The following is a 25248-nucleotide window of genomic DNA, read 5'->3' as shown; positions in this document are numbered from 1 at the left end:
TAATCTTTTAAGCTTGTCATTTTTAGTGAAACTAAAATATTGGTAAGGTCTTCAGTAAAAGCTATGTGAAATGTTATGAAAAACCAATCTTTCAAATCAGGGTTCTTAAAAATGATTTTTATAAGTTTTTAAAGTTTTATTTATGTAATGAGTGTGAGGGTTTATTGTTTTTAATATAATGTTTAATAACATTTAAAACTCTTTCTCAAGGTCAGAAAATATTGATTAGTTGTGCTGTTATCACTGTTCACCCCGATAACCTCAAGTTTTTTCTACCTAGCTGAGTAATTAGAATTTATCCATAAAGTTACACTTTTTATGACAGATGCTAAGGCATATATTTCTATGTTTTGGAATCTTATTAGACCAATCTTCCAATCTGTCATGATGTTTTAAATCTACTCTAGATCTGTTTGTCAGTCAGAAGAATTTAAGAAGGACATTTATTAAATTGCGTTAAAACTTCTTTAGAGAGGAAAAAGAAATAATTTGAATAATATACAATATTTTAGCAAAATAATCATCTTCATTAAAGTTAATCTTTAAATACATAGAAAAAAAAAGTTTGTTCCATTTGCTTATTAATGATTTGATAGAATCCGAAATATTGTAGTAAATCAATGCTATTTCTTTACAGTTGTCATCTGTTTCAGGATAGAAACGCACGTTTCTTGAACTTGTAAGCAATTTATGAAACCTGTCAACAGAAGCTTGTCTAAATTGAAAGAGCTACATTTTTCCCTCATCTGCAGTCATACTTCTGAAACAGAGGAACTCATTGTCACTAGGACTCTCTTTAACGTCGTTATCACGAATATTGCCACTGTAATTTCAGAGCTAGTGAATTCAAGAATTACTGATTATTAAACCATCACTGCTTTGTGTCTTTCCATGTTCAGGATTGTTTCTGTCCTTTTTGAAGATCTCTTTTATGTTAGCAGCAAGGTTATCTCAACAGGAACCACTGCTGTTTTCAATATTGCATTAGGGTTTATCTTTTCAGGTGGTAGTTCTGTTGGTTGAACAATTTTGTCTCTAAACTTAAAGGTCTACTATTGGTAATGTCTTAAGTATCCTGCCCACCTCTGTCTGACCTAGTTCATTGACATAATTATTTAACCATTTCTGTCCGCAGTGTTTGCATGTACATGTAGTATGCCCAACATCTCATCTAAAGGATCGTACCCCAAAAATATTTGTTTCTGATGATGATTCTTTTAAAGAGTTAAATTACAGATCTGATGGTCTGTTAATTGACAAAACCACTCATCCTATAAATGTAGATCAATGAAGTCTTTTAATGGCTTATCTGGCATTTATTTAGAATATACTGTATTTTTTATGGGCTGGTTGTTGGACTTCATATCTTTTAAGCCAAACTGTATTTATGTGACTCATGGCTTATCCTGTTTTGGTGGTGTTAAGTTAGTCCTGATCATGGACCCTTGATCCCTAATAGGTTTGGATAATTAGCAATGGGTTTCCTCAACTACATGTGACCTGTGAAACATTTTTATTATTCTATATTTTTAGATATTTAATTTGCCTTAATTTGTTCATGCCAATTTGGACAGTCTTTAGACCAATGATATGTGTTGTCATAAGACACATTTGACTCTCTTCCCATATCTGTGTGTCTGATTTGTAATGGCAGTGTCAAGGAGCACAGTGTTATGGTTGTAATCTGATTGTCTTTGCTCAAGATCAGTTACATAATTTGCTGTAGAAACTGGTACCATCTTCAGTAATTCAGTCAAATTAAGAATATGCTCTATAAGCCCAGTCCTTTCATTCTGAGAACAAAACATCAAGTCTTGCTGCTATAGTGAGCACATGTCCATCTGTCTTTAAATCCGATGCCATTTTTTTTCTCCATGTCACACCACAACTTCAACTGTGTGCTTTGTTTTTTCCTGCTCTGTTACCAGTCTCCAGATTTTACTTATTTTTTCCAACTTTCATATGGATTACTATTGTCAGCAGATGGGATTCAGTAACTTGAAACCATCCTCTACTACCAGTGCTACAAAAATACAGACCATCTTCTTTCTATATTGTTTAGTTACCTAGGGAGTAGGCACTTGCTTTGATGGCTTGCTTGATTAAAGGAATAAGTAGATCAAATTATGAGTTGCAGTATAAAATAAGAAAAACATATTATGTATTCCTTTTAGAATATGTATTTTTTTCTTGATAAATGATAATGTAAAAGGAGTTAGGAATGGTTAGTATTTATTTAGCATCCCTGCTTTTCTACTTTCCTTTTTCTGATTGTGCCATTGCCATTTGCTGATTTGTTAAGCCCCACTGAACATCTCTGTGTGTTTCATTGTTTATCCTGACAAATGTCTCCTTCCTTGGCCATGCATTCATATGCAGCTCTTAAACAACCTGTTATGTAATAATCTCCTTTCTAGCACAAAGCACGGTTTCCACCCAAATCATAGTACCACAACAGCCCTTTTCAGTTTTACCAATACTGTCAACTTCCACAGAAATGACAGGGAATTTTGTATCTTCCATTTTCTTTGACCTATCCAAAGCTTTAGATCCTGTTTCTCATTGGAAACTACTTAACAAACTCTCCACTCTAAAACTCAGCCTTTTATCAGTTACATGGTTCCACAGTTACTTAACTAACCGACAACAAGCTGTCAAATGGCAACAAGACCTCTCTTCCCTCGTACCTGTTACCATGGGGATTCCCCAGGGATCACTTCTAGGTCCCCTGCTGTTCAGTATCAATACCAAAAGGATCCATGCAGCTACATCCATAGCCTCCATTGTCCAATGTGCCATTGACTCTACTGTCATCTGTGCTGCACCTACCCGAAAAAAACTTGAAGTGAGGATGCAGCAATCCTTCCTAGCTGTTGAATCCCGGTTATCAGACTGTCAACTAATTCTGAATCCATCCAAAGTGAAGCTCATGATTTTTCACCCCACAAAGTCACGTGACCCAACAACTTCATTTCAACTGTATTCTTCCAATAATATCATAATATCGATTGTAGGTCAAACAAAATTACTAGGTGTGCTAATAGACAATTTAAGATTCATTATACACCTTTCCCAGTCTATCAAAAAAACAGATTCAAAACTCGGTACTATGTACAGACTCTAGCCTTTCCTTACTTGGCCCCACAAGACAGGCAATTACCGGAACTCCACCCTACTATATGCCTCACCTATCTTCACTAATCTAAAGAAAGATGATTTGGTCAAAATGGAAACCTGCTACAATAAAATTGCTAAATTCACTACAAACTCCCCTCACAGGTCTTACCACTGCTTTGCCTTACAACAACTTAACTGGCTAGAACTACCTCATTAGCTAACCTATACTCAACTCCTTACTGCCTGCAGACTGGTACACCAACTTGAAAAAACTCCTGTTCTTCAGCAATTGCTCCACCCCTACACCAAAGCTCGAGTCCTCAGACACTCGAAAAAAATCCCTACTACAAGTATCCATATCCAACAATACTACTGGTGACGCCCTCTACTCTAACTATGTCTCCAGCCTATGGAATACAATACCACAGGCTGTCATAACTTCTGCTGACCCAGCTACGTTTAAAAACATACTTAGGAACTTCCTCAATAACAAGTGGCTTTGCCCATGTACTAGTCCTGGATAAATCTTATTCCCATGACCAGTAGCTAACCAATCCACATTTCTACCATGCTATATCCATCATATGTAACTAAACTTGTATACTCGCTTCTTTTCCACCTTACCTATACCCCTCCTCCTATGCATCTAAAATATCCGTTCAGTTTCTCTCTCCTTACCATACTCATATCTGTACATATTAATTCCGTCTTTTTCTTTCAACTATCACTATATCTCTTTCCTCTACTAATGTATGTTAAGCCTCCATTTTCCCCTCTTACTACCATAGCTTTATCTTAACTTCTCACTTTTTATTGTATCCATCTCTCCTTTGCTTATGCAGTCCTCTCTTCTTACTTGTTATCCCTGTTCAACTGGGTTTACTAACGCTTGCCCTACTAGCTAGATCCACATGAAAATTACTCACTAATCTGATGTGAATATGTCTGCTGCACAGTTTAAAGTAGCTTGCTACTATATGTAATAATTATGTAATGTATGAAATTTTGTAGTTAGCTATGTAATTTGTCAGTTGCCTCTGGAGCTTTTCTTCCCAGGCCTCTGCTGAAAAGGGCTCTGTCCCAGTCGGACTTTCTGGTAAACAAATGTTAGTTTTATGTGACTTTGCTCTTTAATTTTCCTTCTCCTGTCTGTCTTGGTATTCTTGGCGTTGCCTTTTTCATCTTTCTTCCTATTAATATCTGAATGCCATCCTTTTGTTACTGATATTATTTTGTTTGACAGTTACTGAATTTTTTCCTTGATTTACATTTTTTTTTTCTCTGAGGCTTATTGCCTCAGTGATGAGTTGTGATTAGTCACCATTGTTTTTTTTCCACACCAAGTTTCCTGCTAGTTTTCTAGACTTCTGCTAAGGCATGATCATTTGTAAGGCATGTGTTCCTGAAGTCTAGAACCTTCAGTTTTGATTGGACAGACATTCTAGTATAATTAACAATTATAGTAAACAACTGTTTAGGGAAGCCGCAGTGGTACAGCGGTAGCATTGTTGTCTTACAGCAAGAGGTTCCTCCTGTTCGATTCTCTGCTGGAGTGCCTTCTTTGTCGATTCTGCATGTCCTCCCCGTGTTCGAGTGGCCTCCAAAAGACATGCGTGAATGGGAGTGCCTTCGCTGAAGATTGGGAGTCGGGCTGGCAACTCGGCACCATAAAAAAATCTACTGCCAATCATTAGCGGACCGGAGTTCCACTGTGGCGACCCCTAACCAGGAAAAGCCGAAAAGACAAACAAGTAAACAACTGTTTAGGAGTTGCTTGTTTCTACATGGCTGTCTACTTCCAAGTTTAGAAGGACCAGGTAAATTATACCTGTTCCTTGAGACTTGCAGAACATCAAGAATAGTCTTGTTGCTAAACCCAGATTACAAAATGTTGCAGTGACATTACTTACAAGGCTGTTGAGACATTTGTCTGATCACCATTATGAAAGTATTGAGCAATGCAAGCGCTAACGCACTGAGCACTGATATTTGTTTAAGCAGTTTGAGTTCGCTGGAAAGTTAGACAAGGGCTTGAAGGAGAGCACTTTGCAGAAGCTACTGTCAACTTCTTAAACACTCTTCCAGTACCCTAATTTACTGTGGAAAGTGTAAGCACCTGTGTTTTTCGCTTCCCTCCTTCCCAATTATGCAACATATCTTCTGTAGAATACATTGATTCGTACCTGTCTAGGATTTTAAAGCACTGCTTGTTCCTGTTACCCATGCTCATTCAGTTATGTCATTTATTAAATTACCCATTTTCTCCTTTTTGTCTGCCAGCAGAGCCGTGCAGTGAGGAAGAAAAACTTCAGTTTCTTTAGTTAATGCTAAAATATCCATCAGTTTAATTAGGTTTTAACTTTTTGGAATGCCTGGTTAAAGTCTGGTAGCAATACAAATAGCTTTTAACATTACAACCAAATTGTGGAGTTCAAATGTAGTGCGGCAGCAGTTAATATGAATTTGACAGACAAATGATCTGTGCCCTTAGTGAGCTTAGAAAACTTGCTAGTCCTTCATTTAAGGGAGTTGTTGCCTTTAGTTGTTTCAGCTGCTTTGTTTAGGAGTATTTAGTCTTTAATTTGACCTTTTCCATTGCTTAAACAAAGGCATCAGAAATGTAAAACTACCTGGATTTTGTCCAGACTGACAGGTATTACGAAGCTATTTTTTACCCTTGTGTTATTTAGCACGCGTGACTTAAAGCAGGAGGGGAGAAATGAATAGATTGTGGTGAAAGTGAGATCATTGAAACATTAGCAGTAGGCAACAAAGGTAGTGAAGCCTGTAAGCAGTGTAATCCATATTCAGCAGCAAAGCAGCCCTAGCTTAACTTGCAGACTTGTGTCTTCATTGAAAATGAATCTAGGGCTCATACAAATACAGTACATTTGTGGAAGCTCTTAAATGAACAGTAATCAAGAGTAATACTTTATCCCCAGCGCATACTTGCACTGTTCTTTCAGTTACAAAGTCTAATAAAATCATCAGTCTTGGTTCATATCCACTTTACACACCTTGTTAAAAATATCTGTGCAGCATGTGAGTATGTAGCTCTGTAAAGCCTCAACACGTTTTATGTTCAGAATTTTAAATGAAATTCCTTGTATGCTGCTTCAGTGGAGGTTGTGACTTGAAATTTTGATCTGGCCAAAAGATTAGTTGAATTTTCATGGTACCGTGTATACATACTAGTTTTAGTAGTAGTCCAGTTACTCAGTAATCTACATTGGAATTTCAGTTTCAAATTACAGGGAGACATGAAATTCTGAGTGGTCCCTTTTAAATAATTTATTTCACTAGTCTCATCAGTCTATGCCTATGACCCAGCATCATCACTGAGGTCAGGCATCCTGACATTCCGAACTCTGTGGTTATAGCTGGTATGCAATCCAAGCCATGAGAGGAACAACAACATTGCCATTCAACCATCTGATGCTGCTTAAAAAATGGTTACATGGTTAAAACTGCACCTTAACATTTTGGCTCCGTATTTAAACTTCGACACTCAAAAAAATGCCGAGTACTGGCACTTTCGCACATGTACAATGGGGTGCCTATTAAAGTCTATGTATGCAACTGACACTTTTCCTGTGCCTACATCACTGAGGTTAAAGTTCCATCTTTTTCCTCAGTAATGTCAGTGCAAGGAAACGGCAAATTTTAAAATTTAATTTTATATATAAATGCAGTTAACCAAAATGTTTCCTGATAGGGGAAGGTTGGGTGGTAACCTTTTAGTTGCCACATAGGATTTTCTTAGATTATGATGTTAATATTTTGAAACTGGTAGTACAAGATGATATTGCTGGGTAAGTGTAGTTAGAACTGTTGTAGTGAACAACTGTTACATGTGTCCTTTAAAAAGATGTTGTTTTGCAAAGCGTTTTTTTAAAGGTGTCTGATTTTTCTTAGCTTATCCCTGCAAGTGTTGGTGTAGAGTTGGGGGAAAAAACAACCCTGGCAGACTGGTGTTCTTATGGTCAGATGATTGTGTCATTGTTGGCCTCTGGATGAAGGGCATATTTTGTGGACAATGTATTAATTATAACTGTCTAAGTATATAATTAAGAATGCAAAAGTAAAAATTCTGATGATGCATCCTTCAGTAGGTGAGGCACTGCCAGGAAAAGTATAATTATGTAATAGCATAGAAGAAAATGTGCATGATGCAAAGCAGTTGCAGGTATTTCAGTCTTACAGTAAGGCATGTGTAACTACCCTCTGATGGCGTTTCCAGTTTTGTACAACACTTCAGAGTAGGTGGTCACGAGGAAGTTAGGGTAAGAATATAACGCTTCCCAGATTTGATTGAGATTTTTTTTGCATCACCATCTCAATGTAGTTTGCATATTTCTCAGTTTTTTAAAGTTTCTTTTTAATGTGTCAACACTTCTTATCCATTTTTCTAAACTCCTAGTTAACATCCTATGACATTTGCCACCAGAATTTGCAGGTATCACTTAACACTAGGCAGATGGTCATGGTAACCAAGCTTCTAATAGTTTAACTAAGGTGAGTGGATCTGGCTTTATTATTTGCAGATGGTTAGATTTGCAGGGTAATGTCAGTATTGGGCACTTTGCTGTATTGGGTATGCATGGTTATCAAGCACAGTGCCAGCTGTTCTGTGTCTCCTGCTCTAAACTGTGTGCCTTGCACTGCCCCCCCCCCCACCCACACACACTCAGACATGGGATGTCTCGCAGTTATGAATCCCCCCAACAGAAGAAAAGGGCTGTCTGTCCCATGCTGTAATCTCGGGCCTATTAAGTAGGCTTACCTAATGAAATCCAGATGACAGGCTGCATAGTCAAGGCCAAAACCTGTACTCAAGTATGCCAGAAAACTTTAGTTCTTGATTAGGAAGGGACATCACTTTAAAATGAGGGACATTTTCTGTCCGGTTCAATTCTCAGCTAGAGCGTCTTCTGTGTGGAGACATGCATGAATGGGCGTACCTTCGTTGAAGGTTCTGCGTCAGGGCTGGTAACTCTACACGTAAAACTCAACTACCAATCATTAACGGACCGGAGTTCCGCTGTGGCGACCCCTAACTGGGAAAAGCCGAAAGACACAAATAAATTCTACTGCTGATTGTCATCTCCAGAAGGTTAACCTTATTACAACCACAAATTCTAGATCCCAAGAACAGTGGTAATATGTAGACAAAAAGCAATGAGGTTTGAGTATTTGTCAGTTTAGAGGTAAACTAAGTTTAAGGAAAGTTTTGAGTGACAAAGTATTGGGGAGGTTTTTCCACAGTTTCTGAACTTGAAAGTAACTTTTTCAGCTGCCCAACCAACAACTTGTTACTGCAAACATTGTTTAATCTTGCCTATGATCTGATTTCCCTGTTCATTTTTGTTATGTTAATGTTACTAGGAAGAGAAACAGTTGCAGTCCGCTTGACTGGAGTAAATATGAATTTTATTCTTCTGTTCTAGGCCTTTTGTGAAACTCTAGAGGAAACAAACTATAGACTACAAAGGGAACTTATTGAAAAACAGAAGGAACTGGAGTTACTGAAGACACAGCTGAAAGAAAAGCAAGATTATATTGTTGTTTTAGAAAATAGACTTAAGTAGGTATTCTTTTTTCCTCTGTGATGATCACTTATCCGAAATGGATTCACAGTGAATAGCATAAAAATTCATACTGTCTTTTAGACCAAGCATTATGTGCCTTGTCCTTTTTTTGTATAGAGAGGTTACTTTAGGCGATGAGTCACATCGAAGGTTATCAGTCCAGGGAAGTGAGTGCAGTGAAGTGGAATCTTCTGCAGTAGAAGCTGACCAGGTTATCACAGAGGAGAGCAATGGGTAAGTAAGCCTTGCTGTAGATTTCTAGCGGTGCTGAAAAATCTGAAATGTAGCTGCATAGAAAATACTGAATTATATAAGTTATCAAAGTATATAAAAAACAAAAGGTATCTTTTTTTCTTGGGTAGGTTAATTGGCATGTCTGTACTTTAAAATATTTGTCCATATCTCTAATGCAGTGCATCTCATTTATTTGAAGTTGACAGTCATTTTAACCCATTTTTATTTGTGTGAAAATATTTGCCTTTGTACATCAAGTAATTGCCATTTGTAGATAGGATAAGTTAAATTACCATACTCAACTCACCATTTATTTTCCATTTTTAGTTATAATTTAATTGGGGTATTTGACACTTCTGAATCCTTCAAAAATGTCAAAGATATATTATGGGTATGTCCATATTTATAGTATGACTAATACTAGAACTACATGTCCATGTTATGTTTAGCTTTTCATAATTTAGAAAAGCTATGAGGTCTGTTTAGTATTTCTCAAACTGCACTTCAGCCCACAGAGTGAAAAACTTTCTTTTTGTCTTATATTGCCTGTTAATTATATTACAAGTCCTGTTCAGAAATGCCTGCACCAACATGTTAGAAGCAGCCACAGCATAGAAGTGGGTACAGGCTTCTAGAGGCTTGTATAACTTTTGAAATTATGCAGTGAAAGACTTTGGGTCACATTCCATTTATTCTGTGAACTTGAGTCTACATTGGATTACAAAAGAGGATTGACCAATCTTGCAGTTTCTCATTGGGGCTTAGGCCCCACAGAGGCCTCCTCAAGCTTGCCATTTAGAATGCTGTCTGCTTATTCAGCTTAGACTTTCATTTTAACTTGCCTATTAGATAGGGGCAAATCTTGGTAAATACAAACACTTTGGCTTAAACATGAACACTGCATTTCCCCAATAAAAAAGCAAATTTTACAAGGTATTTTTCAAGAATGGACCAAGAATTAGGCAAGGTAAAGCTATATTGCTGTTAATTAGGAAAGATGTACACCTTAAATTACTGTTGCAAGTAACATCTTGACTGATGCATTTATAGACTGGCTTTTAATGCTTCTAGGAGATCATGTAAAACTACAGACTGCATGCCTTCTCTGTCTTCAGCATCCGTGGTTCAACAGACTATGCCATATCTATAATATTGCCCAGTATCATAAACTTGTATAAAATAGGAAACATTGATAACGGATTGGTTAGATAAATATCACCATTGGTTTAAAAAAAAAAAAAAATTTCACAACTTAACTCTGATAGTAAAAGACATTATGCCAAAACCCATGTCATTCTTGCAAAAGTACCCATCTAAAGTTGTTTTCATTTGCTCTTCAACCTGTGGGAATACGGATCTGGGACGGTTCCAACTCTGCCACGTTCTCCAGCATCAGATCCAAGCTCCTCTCCTACCCATAATGCCCCTGTCTTCCTCCTCCCCTCAGATATCGTTTGCCGCGCGTCTTGCTAGCATCGTGATCTGTTGCTCCAGGTTTCTGGTGAGTGAAATTTTGATATATTTTCTCCCTTTCTTAATCTTCACTGTCCCTACTAGCGTGCTTTCACTCCTATTATCATCCCTACATTTGCACTTAGGTGTTGGTCTGCTAATTCTTAACAAAAAAAAAAAAAAGAAACTGTCCCTTTCCTCTTTTCTTTCTGTCTCACTCTCTATCCTTAGGAGTGCGCGTGTGTGTGTGTGGTTCCTTCCATCTCCGTGGCTGACACCCCATAGCTAGGGTTTTGGATGTGCACAAAGTGTGGCCGTAAGCTTCCCCCTTCTGATGGCCACACTTTGTGCATGGTCTGCTTAGGAGTTCCACATTTGGATACCTCACGTTCTATCTGCGCGGGGTTCAACCTCCTTGCATTGATCAACAGGAGGAATAAGCTTATCCTCAAGGGTCTCCTTCCTCCGTCGATAGAGGCCCCTGCTTCTACTTCAGCTTCTTCCTCCACCCCGGCCTCTGGGACTCAAACTCCCACCAAGAGGACCGGGAATGGGAAGAAGCACAAACAGAGAGACCAGGATAGACCCTGTAAGCGGTCCTCCGACCCCGCTTCCTCAGCCGAGCCTCCAGCTAAGTCTTGCCTGGCTCCCAGCTTGGGCTGCCCTTGACTCCATTCCCCTTGCTTGAGGCTGATTCCCTTTGTTGACCTCTCCCTGGCACCTCCCCAGGCCAGATTCTGTGGCTTCCTCTGCCCGGTCCACCCGCAGCTTTTCTGAAGGCTAAGGTGGACAGGATGATATGGAAATTCATCTGGATCCAGATTCAGGTGGGAGTCTTGTCCTCTGGGGCTGGAAGCATGCAGTCTGCCTTTATGCCAATTGCTCCTTCTCTGATCCGACCCCCCAGCTTTAGAGTCCTTGGGTCTGAGGGGTCAGTCCCGATGGTACCTCAATGCTGACCATTGCCCTGATGGTTCGGCTCAGACTACCTCGGAGCCATAGCCTCTGTGCTGGATCCAAAGGGGAGATGTCGACTTCGAGGTTTTCAGAGTCGGCCCTTCCACTCTGAGTTTGGGCACCTGGAGGCTCAGGACCGGCTCCCCTGTTGACGCTGAGGGTTATGGACCCAGTCTTGGTCCCAGCTTCCGGGATTCATTCTCCTTCTGCTTTCGACGTGGTGGAAAGGGTTCTCTTGGCTCTCTCAAGACCCTTGATGCTATCATCCTTGGAGTCCGTCCTGGCTCCCTCTTTGGTCCGGATTTCGCCATCCTGCCCCCTCTGGGACAGCCTGTTGCCTCTTCACCCCAGAGAGTTCCCTACAGGAACAGCCAGAGGTTTCAGACCCCTCCCCCGAGGAGGTTCCTCTGAAACGTGTGTGTAAAAGACACTTGGACTCCCCGCTGGAGTCCCTCGCAGAGGGCACCGACTTGGAGGAAGCTGAGGGTTCCCCTCAGTCACCCCCAGATGTCTCATTTGGAGACATCATAGAAATCCTTCGCCAGAGTGGGGGGGGGTGATCTGGCCAAAAACCCAACCCTGACAAGTCTGTGTTCCTGGAGGTATTTGGCACAGGACCCTCTACCTCCTGGGTGTCCCCTCCCGCGGATACACTTGTAGATTTGATTACATCTCAGGAGTGAAGGAACCTGATATGGTAGAGCCTATTGTCAAGCACCCTGATAATATTTATTATTTTATTTATTTTACATTTGTTGACCAGGATAGTCTGACTGTATACATGTCCATTTTCAGTGGAGGCCCATGGAGAAAAGCTCCAAACGTACAAACAGCTAAAGACAAGCAAGTTACCATATATGCACAAACATATTGTATTACCATACAAATTTCAGTCTCACATTTCAAGTCTATGAAGAATATAGTTTATATTCAGAAATATGTACAACTGTGTAACAGTTTCTCTTATCAAACCTATAGGTTCAGCTATATACAGAGTATCTGCAAAGATGTTACAGTTTCTCTTTTCAAACCTTTTAGTGTAAGAGGTAAATCACTGTGAATAAAAATTGCAGGGATATGGAAGTAGATGAGGCTTTAGTCAGGGTTAGAGCAAGGACATAACCAGTGAGTTTTAAAGTACTGGGTTAGATTTTTTTTTTTAACTGATTAAGGGAGGGGTTCCGAGTAAGGTCAGATGGGAGCGAATTCCAGGTTTTGCCTACTGAATTTCCAAACAAAGATTCTCCAGATAGGTTCTTAGCTTTAACAGATTGAACCAAAAGTTTTGTAGTGGAACGAAGTGGCCTAGCGTTTTTGTAGGGATGGATAATGTTTTTAAGGGAGGGTGTTTTTTCAGGATGGTTAATAATCTTGAGTGCTACAGTAAGTTGATTGTATTGAATTAGCCTGGGGAGTTCTAGCCATCCTAAGAGGTTTAGGTTTTGACAGTGGTGTTTCATGTAGGGAGTTCCTGTGGCAAACCTGGCAGTTTGATTGCAGCAACTAGAGAGTTTGCTGAGATCAGTTTTGTTCAAGTTAGTGAGTATTGGCGAGGCATAGAGTAGAGTTGAAAACAGATGGATACGGGCAATGACAGTCCTAGCTAGAGGGGGTTTTTGTATAGGGAGCTAAGTTTTTTATGAACAGTTTTAATAATTTGGTTTACGTGCATATCATATTTGAGGTTGTTGTCTGTTATAGATAGCACCCAGGAGTTTGGTATACATATCTGGTGAGATTATGGTCCCATTGTTAGATGTTATAGTAAACGAAGGTTGAGAGGATTTGCAAGTAGGGGAGAAGAGCAATAGCTTTGCTTTATTAGGGTTTAATATCAGCTGTTGATTAGTGATCCAGTTTTCCACTGTATTAAAGGTTTTCTGGGTTAAACTAAGGAGATCTGTAGGGGTAGAGGCTGAGCAAATCAGGGTGGAGTCATCAGCATATTGTATACAGGTTGCATCTGGGATTACAGTGTGGAGGTCATTGATAAAAAGGGAGAAAAGAAGAGGACCTAATATGGAGTCTTGAGGGACACCAAGGTTAACTGGGAGAAGAGTGGAGAGTTTGTCCTGCCAAAGGACAGCCTCCTGTCTTCCACTAAGATAAGAGTGAAACCATTGTATGGCATGGTTGTTTAGGAAAATTTTCTTAAGGGTAATTAAGAGTAGCTGGTGGTTAACCATGTTGAAGGCCTTGGAAAGCTCGAGAAACATGGCAGAAGATAGTTTGTTGTTGATGTGGTAGGAATTTATGACATTAGAAAAGGAGAGGAGGGCTGTGGTGGTACTGTGCTGTAGTCTAAATCCATGCTAGAAGTTGGCCAGAGGATTATGTTGAATAAGGTAGTGTAAGAGTTGTTTATGGATACACTTCCATAATATTAGCCAGAGGAGAAAGGATAGCTATTGGTCTATAGTTTGACAGCTCAATGGACCTGCCTCCTTTGTGAAGTATAGAGGTTTCAGTTATGGTTCTGTTTATCAAAATAGAGACAGGGTATGCTAACATCAGCAGATTTTTGCAGGTAGTCTGCAGGGAGGAGGTCAGCTGAAAGGTTGTTGGTTTGAGTTTTTTAATTAGGGCTCTAATAGTGAAGTCGGAATTTTTTGAAAGCTAAAGGAGAGAATGTCACTGGGTTTAGGGGTTTCAGCATTAGGACAAGTGGGTTTAAGTTTGCTAGCAAGGGACTGGATGGTTTCTGTAAAGAAACTGTTGAAGGTGTTGGCAGTGGACACTGGCTATATTTGGGTTGAGGCTGGGGGGGTTGGAGTTATGGATTGCCCTGGGTGGAGGAGTTTGTTGAGTGCGCTGTCTGACAAATTGCACTGGTCAAAGGGGCCCTTGGTTGATGCCATGGTGGTTTGCAGCAGCCACCAAGAAAGAGCTTGCTCAGGAGAGCTTGATGGTCCATCCTCTGGACCGAGGGAATCGTCCTGGACCATTTCAGGAAGTGGGTTTACACTTCAGCCGCACTCGCTGTATGTGTGCTGAACTACATGGCACATGTGATCAGACTTCAGCGAGACCTGGTCAAGGAAGTCACTGAGTCTGCCCCAAGGTCCATGTAGGCAGAGGAGAAGGTTTTTTCCTTCCGTATGGCCACCCTCACTTCCATTTCCAACACCTCTATGCGGCTCCTGTCCCATGCTACCAAAGACTCTGCTAGAGAAGCCAGTGCAGGCGTACACCCTGGGAGTTGGTCGCAGACTATCGTTGGGTGTTGAATATCGTATCCGGAGGATATTCAGTCCCTTTCAGTCGCACCACTTCCACCCAAACACCTCCCAGACATCCCACCCATGCAATGGGAGGAAGCAGTAGTGGAAATTTCCAAGCTGCTCGAAAAGCGAGTCATCCAGCCCGTCTCCCCAGACCAGTCTGGGTTAGGCATCTGTTCCAGGTTCTTTTTAGTGCCAAAGAAAACAGGGGACGTAAGACCTATCCTGGATCTTTCAATCCTGAACCTGTCTGTTAACAAGACAAAATTCTGGATGGTCACACACCAGTCTATTCTGCCCTTCCTGCAGGAAAATGACTGGATGTGCTCAGTGGACCTCCAGGATGCATGCTATCATCAAAATGGATAGGTGCTCTCAGAGGTTCCTCCGCTTCCTGCTGGGGGCCAATCATTGTCAGTTCAGAGTGCTACCCTTTGGTCTTATGACGGCTCCCAGGGTGTTCACCAAAGTGATAGCAGTGGTAGCAGCTTACCTGTGGCTGCAGGGGTTCCAGGTCTATCCCTACCTGGACAATTGGCTCCTTTCTGCTCCCTCGAGGCATTGATTCTGACAAGCCAGGGATCTCCTTCTCCAAACCACCCACCAGTTGGGCATCACTATAAATCTCAACAAGTCCCTGTTAGACCCGGTTCAAGTTCTGAATTTTATTGGAATTCAGTTAGACACCATTCAGACCAAGGTTTTTCTAACTCCAGGCAGACGTCAGTCCCTCAAACATCATGTTTTGTGTATTCTTCAAGCCCAGTCTCCCCCGGTGGAGTCTATTCTTAAGACGTTTGAGTCCATGGCAGCCACCATCACCCTCATTCCCATGGCTTGGCTGCACATGAGGGTTCTCCAGTGAACTCTTGCAGTCCAGTGGTCCTTACTGGATCTACCATTATCCCATCCTGTTAGTCTGTTTCAAGCCTGCAGGGATTCACTTTTCTGGTGGCTTCAATCCCCAGATCTTCTGGGTTGCCCGTTTATCCTTTTTACTCCAATAACCAGTGTGACCACAGACTCCTCCCTACTTGGGTGACGGGGGTATTGCTTGCGAAGGACAGTCCAAGGCACAGGGTGCTTCCTGGAGATCCAACTGCATATCAGCGTCATGGAGATGAGGGTGGTGCTGTTGGCATTGCAAGCTCTTCATGCCCATCTTCCCCTAGGGACGCTTGCCACCCAGACATGTCTGTAGTCTGGTACATCAGCAAACAGGGGAGAACCAGGTCTTATCTCCTTTGCCATAAAGCCATGAGATTGTGGGAGTGGGCTGTCTCCACTGGCCATTTTCTGGTGGCAGTGCACATTATGGAGAGGTCCAACATTCTGGCGGACAGGCTCACCAGGTCTATTCTGATGCCGTATGAGTGGTCTCTGAATCATTCAGTAGCGGAAGAGATCTTTCTAAAGTGGGTCAGCCTTGCTGTAATTTCTTTGCATCTCCTTTCAACACAAAGTGCATCTAGTATTTCACTCTGAACCCCTCACCGGGGGAGTCCCCCAGAGATGCTCTGGTTCATATTTGGCCCTCCGGTCTTCTTTATGATGATCCTCCACTTTTCTGATTCCGAAGTTCATTCAGAAAGCTTGATGGGTGGGGAGCTCAATCATCCTCATTGTCCCTTTCTTTCCTCACCAAGTATAGTTCCCCTCTCTGTGGTCTCCTCTAGTGTGTCCTCCCTGGATGTTAGATCCAGTTCTGGATCTGATCTCACATCCCTTAGGGATTCCAGACCCAGATTTGGTCAGTTTGAAGCTTACATCTTGACTGCTCCAGTTCTAATGATAGTTAGGACTCCCGGGCTGTCTTCTCTGGTTAAGAAGATTTTGGTATCTGCTCATAAATCGTCCAGTAGGAAGGGTTTATTCTAGTAAGTGAAAACATTTTTCGATTTGGGTGTCTCAACATGACTTGGACCCTTTCACTGCTCCAGTTCCTGCCATCTTGGAGTTTCTGGCAGATATTTTTAAACAGGGTGCCAGCTTTTCTACAGTTAAGGTTCAGCTGGTAGCTGTCTCTAACTTCCATATAGGAGAAAATCTGCCTTTCCTGGCTTCTTCAAAGCTTTGTAAAGCCTTTTTGAAAGGTACCTTTTTACTTAGGCCTCCAGTCAAGGACCCAACACTGCCTTGGGATCTTACTGTAGTCCTTCAAGCCTTGGTTTCTTCCCCTTTTGAACCCGCAGCTACAGTGGCTGTGCAGTTTCTGTCTTGGAAGACAGCTTTCCTGATTGCCATTATTTCAGCTAAAAGTGTGTCAGAGCTTCAAGCCTCATCTGTTAAGCCCCCCTTATAAGGTGTTCCATAAATACGGGTGTCCTTATGCACTAACGCTTCTTACCTTCCAAAGGTGGCTTCAGATTATAACATTAATCGTTATCAGTCTCCCTGTTTTCTTTCCAAGTCTCCAGAATAAGGGAGAGTATAAATTGCACTTGCTGGATGTTCATAGGCAATTGCGTTTTTATTTGCATAGAACAAAGTCTTTGTAAGTGTGATCAACTTTTTGTTTCCTACTTTTAAGGAAACCCATGTCAAAGTGTGACCATTGCTCGTTGGATCTCTCAGTGCATAGCTCTGACGTATTCAGGATTATCTTCCAGATCAGATCAAGGCACATTCTACTAGGTCTATGGCTACTTCAGCAGCCTTTTGGTCTAGAGTCTCTCTGGATGACCTTTGCTCTGCAGCTACCCGGGCATCTCTGCACACGTTCATCTCACACCATAAGCTGGATCTCCTGTCCAGAGGCAGGATGTCCTTTGGCTCTGCCGTTCTCTGGAATATCCTTCCATGTGGACCTCCCGGAGTTTTTTGGTAGCTGGTGACTCTGTCCCACAGGTTGAAGAGCAAATGAAAATGACAACTTCAGATAAAAAAGTTATGTACTCACCATAACGCTCCATCTGAGTTGTTGCTTTTTATTTGTCTTCAACTGTCCCTCCCTCCTTCCCCCTGCCTTATGTGGGCTGTGTGGTAGACTGGACAGAAGAGACATAGCCCTTATTTTGGCAACCCTTTGCCTTTCCTGTGATGTCCCCTGGGTACTTCAGCCAAGGTGTAAGAGCTTTGGTTAGGTCGAGGTGCTACGGTCTGCAGCAAACTCCGTCTGAGGGGAGGAGGGAGATAGGGGCATTATAGGTAGGGGAGGAGCTTGGAGCCGGGATCCAATGCTGGAAAACAGCCAAGTCCGATCAGTCACAGATCCTTATTCCCACAGGTTGAAAACAAATGAAAAGCAACAACACAGATGGAAAGTTATGGTGAGTACATAATTTTTTTTTTATACACATAGTCATCATTGACATACTGCAGAAATCACATTCAGTGACCATTACCAAAAACAGAGTATCCATTATTGTGTCGTATCGGCACAGAAATTCGAAACACAAAAGGAGCTCCAATAATTGTAACTACTAAAACTATCCCCAGAGACAATGGAATCCATTCTACTAAGAGAACTAGGGCATATTGAGTGAACCCACTGTATAAGGAAAAAAGGTTCAGTTTCAGCCATTCCCTGCTTCTGTAATATATTATTACAGGTAACATTTTGTTGGCTATTCAAGACTTGCTTCTCCGTTTGTAGTGCTGAAAACTAAAAAGTAACAAACTCCCATGACCAAACCGAAGTACAGAAAGACATTTAAAATGGAAAGACAGCATGGAAGGAACAGAATCACAATTCATCAGCTGTGAATGTGGTACAATAATATTGAAATGTCTTACAAGATAGCCCCAAAAACAGCTAAATTGGACTTGAATGTTGTAAGTGCTGCACTTCAGCTGTTCCGAAGTATTTTGGAAAAATTACAGAATCAGCATGTCTGGATTCCCCCTCCCCAAACTCCGTCTAACAACATGCTCTACTGTGCTGCTCTAAATGACATGAACACTACTGTCTTCTCCCCCTCAACCAGTCGCAACTATACCACTTTGCAATACTACTGCTGAAATCCTCTTTTGCTTTAAAGTAATTACTCACAAAAAGTGTTGAAATCAAGCTGCACATTTAGTCCATCCAAAATTCTTAAAAATATGTAGTGCAGTTGTAAATAAAACTCTAACCTTTATTTACAACTTTATACACCCAACTGGAATCATACCTAACAGAATATGCCATTATCAAATCAGTCCCCAAAACCCATAGTCCATCTTCTGCACTGGATTATAGCCCAATAGCAAACATCTGTCCCTTTGCAAAAATATTAGAAAATGCAGTTTGAGTTTGGATACTAGAACTGATAGTCAAGTATGTCATGCTGCCAGACAGACACCATGGTTTCAGGTCAGAGTTTAACACTGATATGGTATTTTACTGGAACCATCTTCCTTGGCTTTAAGTGCACATTCAAAACTGTAGATCATAAGCTGTTAATAGAAAAGCTGCCCATTGTGATTTTTAGATACTGTTCTAAAATGCTTCAGTAACTATCTAAGCAACAGAATGCTTCACATCATAGGGAATCGATACCTCCTACTGCAGTGCTTGTTCCAAAGGTTTAGTTCTAAGACCACTTCTCTGTTGCTGTCATATTTGTAACCTGTGAGATAGTCAAATGCCAATTGCATTCTGTACATGAATGATTTTATTACTAGTGTGCAAAAAATAGACAGATGCTTACATCAAGCAGTTCAAAATGATTTCAGATCAATAAGGAACTGGCTGTATAATAACCTTGTAATTAATAATACAAAGAATACAGTAATGCTGCTAGTACTACACATAAATTGAACATGACACCGAAACAAGTAATAAAATCCAGTAGGAAAACTTCTTCTGACACTGAAAACTTGAACGTATCTTGGATATATTTAGGCTAAAACAGTGAGTGTGTGGCAGTAGGAGTACATTCTCACCACTTTTTAATAGCAGTGCATATCCTGGGCAAGTCTAATATGTTAGCTGACAGGTTGAGCAGGTCTGTCCTTTCCCTTCATGAGTGGTCTCTCAATCCCATACTCACAGGATAGATATTCAGCCACTAGGATTGGCCTTGCTGTGATCACTTTTCTTCTCCCCAGAACATCAAGTTCAGCATGTTCTTCACTCTGACCCCCCAGGAGGAAGAGGAGTCACCTAGGGGTGCTTTGTCCCACAATTTCCCCCAGGACTCTCTTATTCCTCCCATTCCTTTGATTATAATTTTTTTGCAGAAGGCACTGGCAAAGATCAGTCATCCTCATACCCCTTACTGACCTTGACAGGTATAGTTTCCCTTCCCCTGGCCTCATCAAGTACACTTTCCCTGCTTGCTGGGCTCAGCTCCAGATCTACTGTCTCATCTATTGGGTTTGCCTCAGCCAGACAGTCAGTCCCTCAAGTTAACCACATGGTTTCTCCAGTTCCAATGATGGCTATGCAGTTAGGTTTTCATCCCTGGCTGTTCATATTCAGAATTATTCATAGAAATCTTCTACACAAACTCTACAAAAGCAAATGGAAAAGTTTTTCCATCTGGGCAGTTGAGAACAATCTTGATCCCTTTTTGGCATCTCCAGTAGTCTTGAAATTCCTGGATGATCTTTTTCAGAATGGAGCCAGCCATTCCACTATGAAAGTACAGTTAGCAGGCATCTTCTTTTCACATTGGTTAGAATCAGACACCCATTGCATTGTTAAGATTATCTACATTTTTAATCCTTATTGGAACTTTTCTGCTACACCCCCTACTTGAGATGGGATCTCAGCATTTTACTACAAGCCCTCCTTTTGTGACCCTTCTGCATAGTTGATTTAAATTTTTTATCATGGAAAACTCTATTCCTAGTTGTGGTTACTTCTACTAGGAGGATTTCTGAGCTCTATACCTTGTCTGCAAAGCCTCCATATGCATTTTTTCATAAAGACAGTGTGTGCTTGAAAACCAATCCTTCCTTTCTTCCAAAGGTGGTTTCATGTTTTACCCAAAGTGTTAAAACAAAGGTGAATACACATTACATTTTCTAGATGTTCACCATCAGTCAAGATTCTGTTTACATAAGACTAGAGCCTTCAGGAAAGATGATCACTTGTTTCTCTCTTACTCCCCTATCAAAATGGGAAAGGGGGTAACCAAAATTACACTCTCCCATTGGTTGTCTGAGATTGTATCGTATGTTTACAGACAAAGGGGCATGTCACCGTCTACAGCCCCAAAAGTCCATTCTACTAGATTAGTAGCTTTGATGACTCCCTTCTTTTCCGTATTTCCTATTGATGACATTTGTGCAGCTGCCATGTGATCGAAGGACTGTACCATTATTTCACATTATAAATCAGACATACAATCCAGATCAAGAGAATCTTTTGGTTGGGCTATGCTCTGGAATATCCTTCGATAAGACCACCCAAATATTACAGTATCTGGGGACTCTGTCCCATACATTTTAATTCTCCTTTGGCTAGAGATTTAGTTTTTGGCTCGTCTGTTGCAGATGTTATCAGAATGTGTGATGAGATGGGTAAGCTGATCCAGGGAATTTCTGAGACTTTTTAGCGCTCCTTTTCCAAAGTTTCCAAGAGATTCTCTAACCCCTAATTCAGTTTTGGTAAGAAGCAGCATAAACAGCCTCAGCAAAATTCTGGTAAACAGACGTTTAAGAAGCAACAGCAAAGGGTTTTCAGAAAGAATACATGAACTCCCCAAAACAAAAGCGAGTCTAACAAATCAGTACCCCCACCCCACACACACACACTGGTAGTCCATTTTCCTTCCAGACAGTGTGAAGCTCTGCTTCTCAGTTTGACAACAGATAGTTTCAGACAAATTGGATCTAAAGATCATTCATCAAGGTTACAGAAGGCAGTGGGAGGAAATTCCTCATTTTTAGGGGGTAATTTTTCATCCACCAAACCATACGCCTCTATTTCCCCCTTGTTGTTCAACATATGTTTACAGCCAGTTTCTCCTTCCCAGTTTGGAACAGATTTTTATGCAAAGATGTTTTTGGTGCCAAAAGAAAAATGCTTGAAGACTTGTTTTGGATCTTTCTTTCCTAAACCAATTTTTGATAGTGTTCAAGTTCAAAATACAGTCACTTCACAACCTGTTACATCATCTTCCTCATTTATGTTTCCTGGTAACTCTAGATTTAAAAGATGTTTATGTCTCCCTTCATCCAGATTTCAGGTGTTTAAGGTTTTGTGTGTCTAGATCACATTACCAGTTTTCTGCCTTGCCGTGTGGACTACACTGTACCAAAAGCGTTCGCAAAGTGTCTAGCTCCAGTTAAAGTTCATTGTGTGCTACAGAGTATCCACATTTTTGCACATTTAGATGGCTTGCTTATCTTTTCAGTCTTTTTCAAAGTGTCTGGGATCTCTCATTTGGGTGAAAGATCTCTTAGCCTGAGATTCCAAGAGAACATTCAGAAGACTTTTTTTCAATCCATCACACAGGATTGTGTTCCTGGGTTGTCTGCTGGACACCTCAGATCAGAGCTCTTTTTCCACAGGAAAAAAAATAAATCTATAAGTTCCGTTTCTAGGATTTTCCACCCCAACTTCGGTCTGTGCAAGGGAATACCTCAGGACTCCACATGAGAAAGATGCAATGATGTCTGAAGTCTCTCTGGTCCTAGCACTAACACCCATTATCATTTCAAATCCCAGTTCTGGGATTTGTCCAAAGAGAAGTCACATAGTAGAGATGGAAAATATCCAGTTCTCCCCTTTTCTCCCCCTGCACCAAAGTAGTCAGTTATCACAGACTCCTCTTACTTTGTTTGGGGACAGATGCAAGCACTTTAATATAAAAGTGATGCTTGCTGTAATCAAGGCACTCTACTCTGAGTCATCTGTAGTCCCCGGGACCTCTTCAAGTTGTTACAGATAATACCACAGCCATGTGGCACAACCAACAAGCAAAGGGAAACCAGGCCTTAACCTCTTTGCAATCTACCCATATTAACTTGGGATATAGCTTTACAGCACAGTCTCACTACTTCAGATTTCCTACATCCGTCAGAGCAAAACTGCGTGGTACATATGCTGAGCAGGACAAAGGCACACCCTCACGAATGTAAACAAGATATGGATGTCTTCCACGATTTGCACCATCTGTGGGTAGTTCTTCAAGTAAATCTCTTTGCCTCCTCTCTGAAGAATCAGCTGGTCGATTTCTGCTCCAGGACCCCATGTACAAGTGCCCAAAAACATATGCCTTTTCCTTTCCTTGGACAGAAATGCTACTCTATGCTTTTCTACATTCTCCTCTGCTATCCAGGTATTTCTGAAAATTCAAAAGGAATCCCCCAAGATCATTCTGTTGACTCCCTTCTGCCCCAGGCAACAGTGGTTCTCCCCTTTGGAAATGGCCAGAAGCAACTACCAGAGGCTTCCTCACAACGTGGATGTACTCGCACAAGAACAGAGATGTTTGACACACCCTGATCCCAATCAACTTCAGCTGACTACCTTGGTGATAGGATTTTAATTCCCCATAGGCACCTGTTATTGAGTACATGCAGCATGTATTAATTGTGGCAAGAAAGTCTGCTACTGGAAACTCTGTATTAGCAAGTGGAAAAGGTTTTCTAGTTAGTGCCAACAACATAACCAGCACCCATTTAGGGCTAATGTTTCTCTGGTTTTACAATATTTGTGAGTTGCTCTCCTTTGAACCTTGATAGAAGAGTAAGGAAGGCCATTTATAGGCAATTTCAGCATGTCTGCCCATGGGTCCACCTCTTTCAATGCATTTTTATGTGAAAATGTTTTTGAAACAGGTTTTCCATAAGACACCACCAAAAAAGCCAATGGCTTCTCCTTGAGATTTTAATTTTGCATTAGAGAAGCTAGTAGTTGCTCCATTTAAACCAGCTCATCAGGCTGACTTGAAGTTCATAACAAGAAAAAATGCATTACCGATTGTTCTGAACCCTGCAAATGGAGTAGCTGAGTTGCAAGCAGTTATGGTGAGTCATCTCTGTCTTATTTTCCTTGGAGACAGGGTTTCTTTGAAAATTAATCCTTTTTATGTCTGAAGTGATAGACTGTCCATCTCTGTTTTCTTTCCTGATGCTAAAAGTGAGGAAGAGAGGATTCTCCATAGACTGGCTGGCCGAAGACAATTGGGTACTGTCTTGACGGAACTAAATCTTTCAGATCTTTGTATCAGTTGTTCATGTTTTGAGAAAGTAAGAAGTAGGAACAGCTCAAGTCAAAACAGACTGCTTCAAAACTGTTATCTCAGGCTGTTACTTTTTGTTTTTATCATAACAGAGATATTCCAGAAAGGGTGAAGGCTCACTCGTCCGGGGCCTTGGCTTCATGTATGGCTTTTAGGAAAGGGTTGGATTCTAGAAGTATTCTGGAAGCGGCAACTTCATCCTCTGTACATATTTTTTACAAAATGCACTGCAAGCTTGACCCGCGGAGGTGGTGCTGCGGTAGCGTTGTCGCCTCACAGTAAGACGTTGTTCGGTTTGATTCTCAGCTAGAGCGTCTTCTGCGTGGAGACATGCGTGAATGGGCTTACCTTCGTTGAAGGTTGTGCGTCAGGGCTGGTAACTCTGCATGTAAAAATCAACTACCAGTCTTTAGCGGACCGGAGTTCTGCTGTGGGGACCCCTAACCGGGAAAAGCCGAAAGACTCAACAACAACAACTGCAAGCTTGATTCCTCCTCTAGGTCTAGATCCTGCTTTAAGACCCTTCTCCAGGGGCTGCTAGACCATTCCCCTTACACCTCATAAGTGTTGTAAGCTAGACTAATTTAGCCACATAGCTAAGGCTACTGCAGCAGTGATCAGTACAGCTGTGTAAGTAAATTTATCATAACAATAGATACTCAAAAATGATCACTGCTGTGGTAGCCACTCTGTCCCACCATCCCCCTTCGTTTTTTGATTATGCCAGGATGGGTGTGTGTTTGCTCTTAGCCAAGTCCTCTCAAGCGTAGCCTCCTTCTCTCAGTTGGCATGAAAGCTTTGATGGGCTTCCACTCAAAGCTGTGTGTTTTGGCAGCTCAGCTTAAGCTGCCGTATGGTTTGAGTGAGTGGAAGGTGCTCAAAGCTTTAAAAGCTGGCTGACTGTTATATCCTTGGCAGGATATAACCCATATAGCTTAGGCTGTTGCAGCAATGATCTTTCAAACATCAACGATACTTTCTGTACTGCGGATTACACAGCAAACCGCATGAATGTCAATGGTAATGAATCAGTGGCTGCTTTCATTTGAAAACCATTTTTTTTGCTCTGTCTGGCTGGGATTAGTATTCCACTAATACGATCAAGGAGCAGATTATAACACAGCAAAGACTTATCCTGACTAAATTGTATCAGTTGAACAGTATTGTTGATACTTTTGGCAGAATCCTGAAATGGAATAGTAACCGGACAGAGCCAGTTCGCAGTGGAGAGCAATACAATTACCTTGTATAGGTGGACAGAAGGCCTACTTTGTATTGTAACCAACTTGTACTGCAAACTTCTGAAAAGAACTGTGATAGATGGTAACCCATCAAATTATGCTGTTTTCCACTAGAGAAAATCTATCTGAATGAGTCAGACTTGTTGATACTGAAAATTCCACACATTCAAATATTCAAAGTGCCTCCAGGCCTAAAGTGGTTTTAGAGCTGGGAAGTGATGTAGCTGATCCTTACTGCCACATAATTGCAGTTAAACAGCTGTCATTCTGGCTTGTCTTTACTCTGTGTGTGTGTGTGTGTGTGTGTGTGTGTGTGTGT

At 41.2% G+C, this 25248-nt stretch overlaps 1 protein-coding gene across 2 annotated transcripts in view; it reads left to right on the top strand.

Annotated features, from left to right (window-relative positions):
• The window catches only part of SNX16 (sorting nexin 16), a 696777-nt gene that overhangs the window by 543750 nt on the left and 127779 nt on the right, over positions 1-25248 (top strand). For both annotated transcript variants that reach the window (XM_044089372.1, XM_044089373.1), the window contains exons 6-7: positions 8565-8701; positions 8823-8939. In XM_044089372.1, the coding sequence (XP_043945307.1) occupies positions 8565-8701; positions 8823-8939 (254 nt within the window). The remainder of the gene's footprint in view (positions 1-8564; positions 8702-8822; positions 8940-25248) is intronic.

Source organism: Protopterus annectens, chromosome 12.part0 (genome assembly GCF_019279795.1).
Source record: "Protopterus annectens isolate FY-2018-M chromosome 12.part0, PAN1.0, whole genome shotgun sequence".
In the NCBI taxonomy this organism is placed as follows: Eukaryota; Metazoa; Chordata; order Ceratodontiformes; family Protopteridae; genus Protopterus; species Protopterus annectens.
This window is presented reverse-complemented; position numbering and strand designations above follow the sequence as displayed.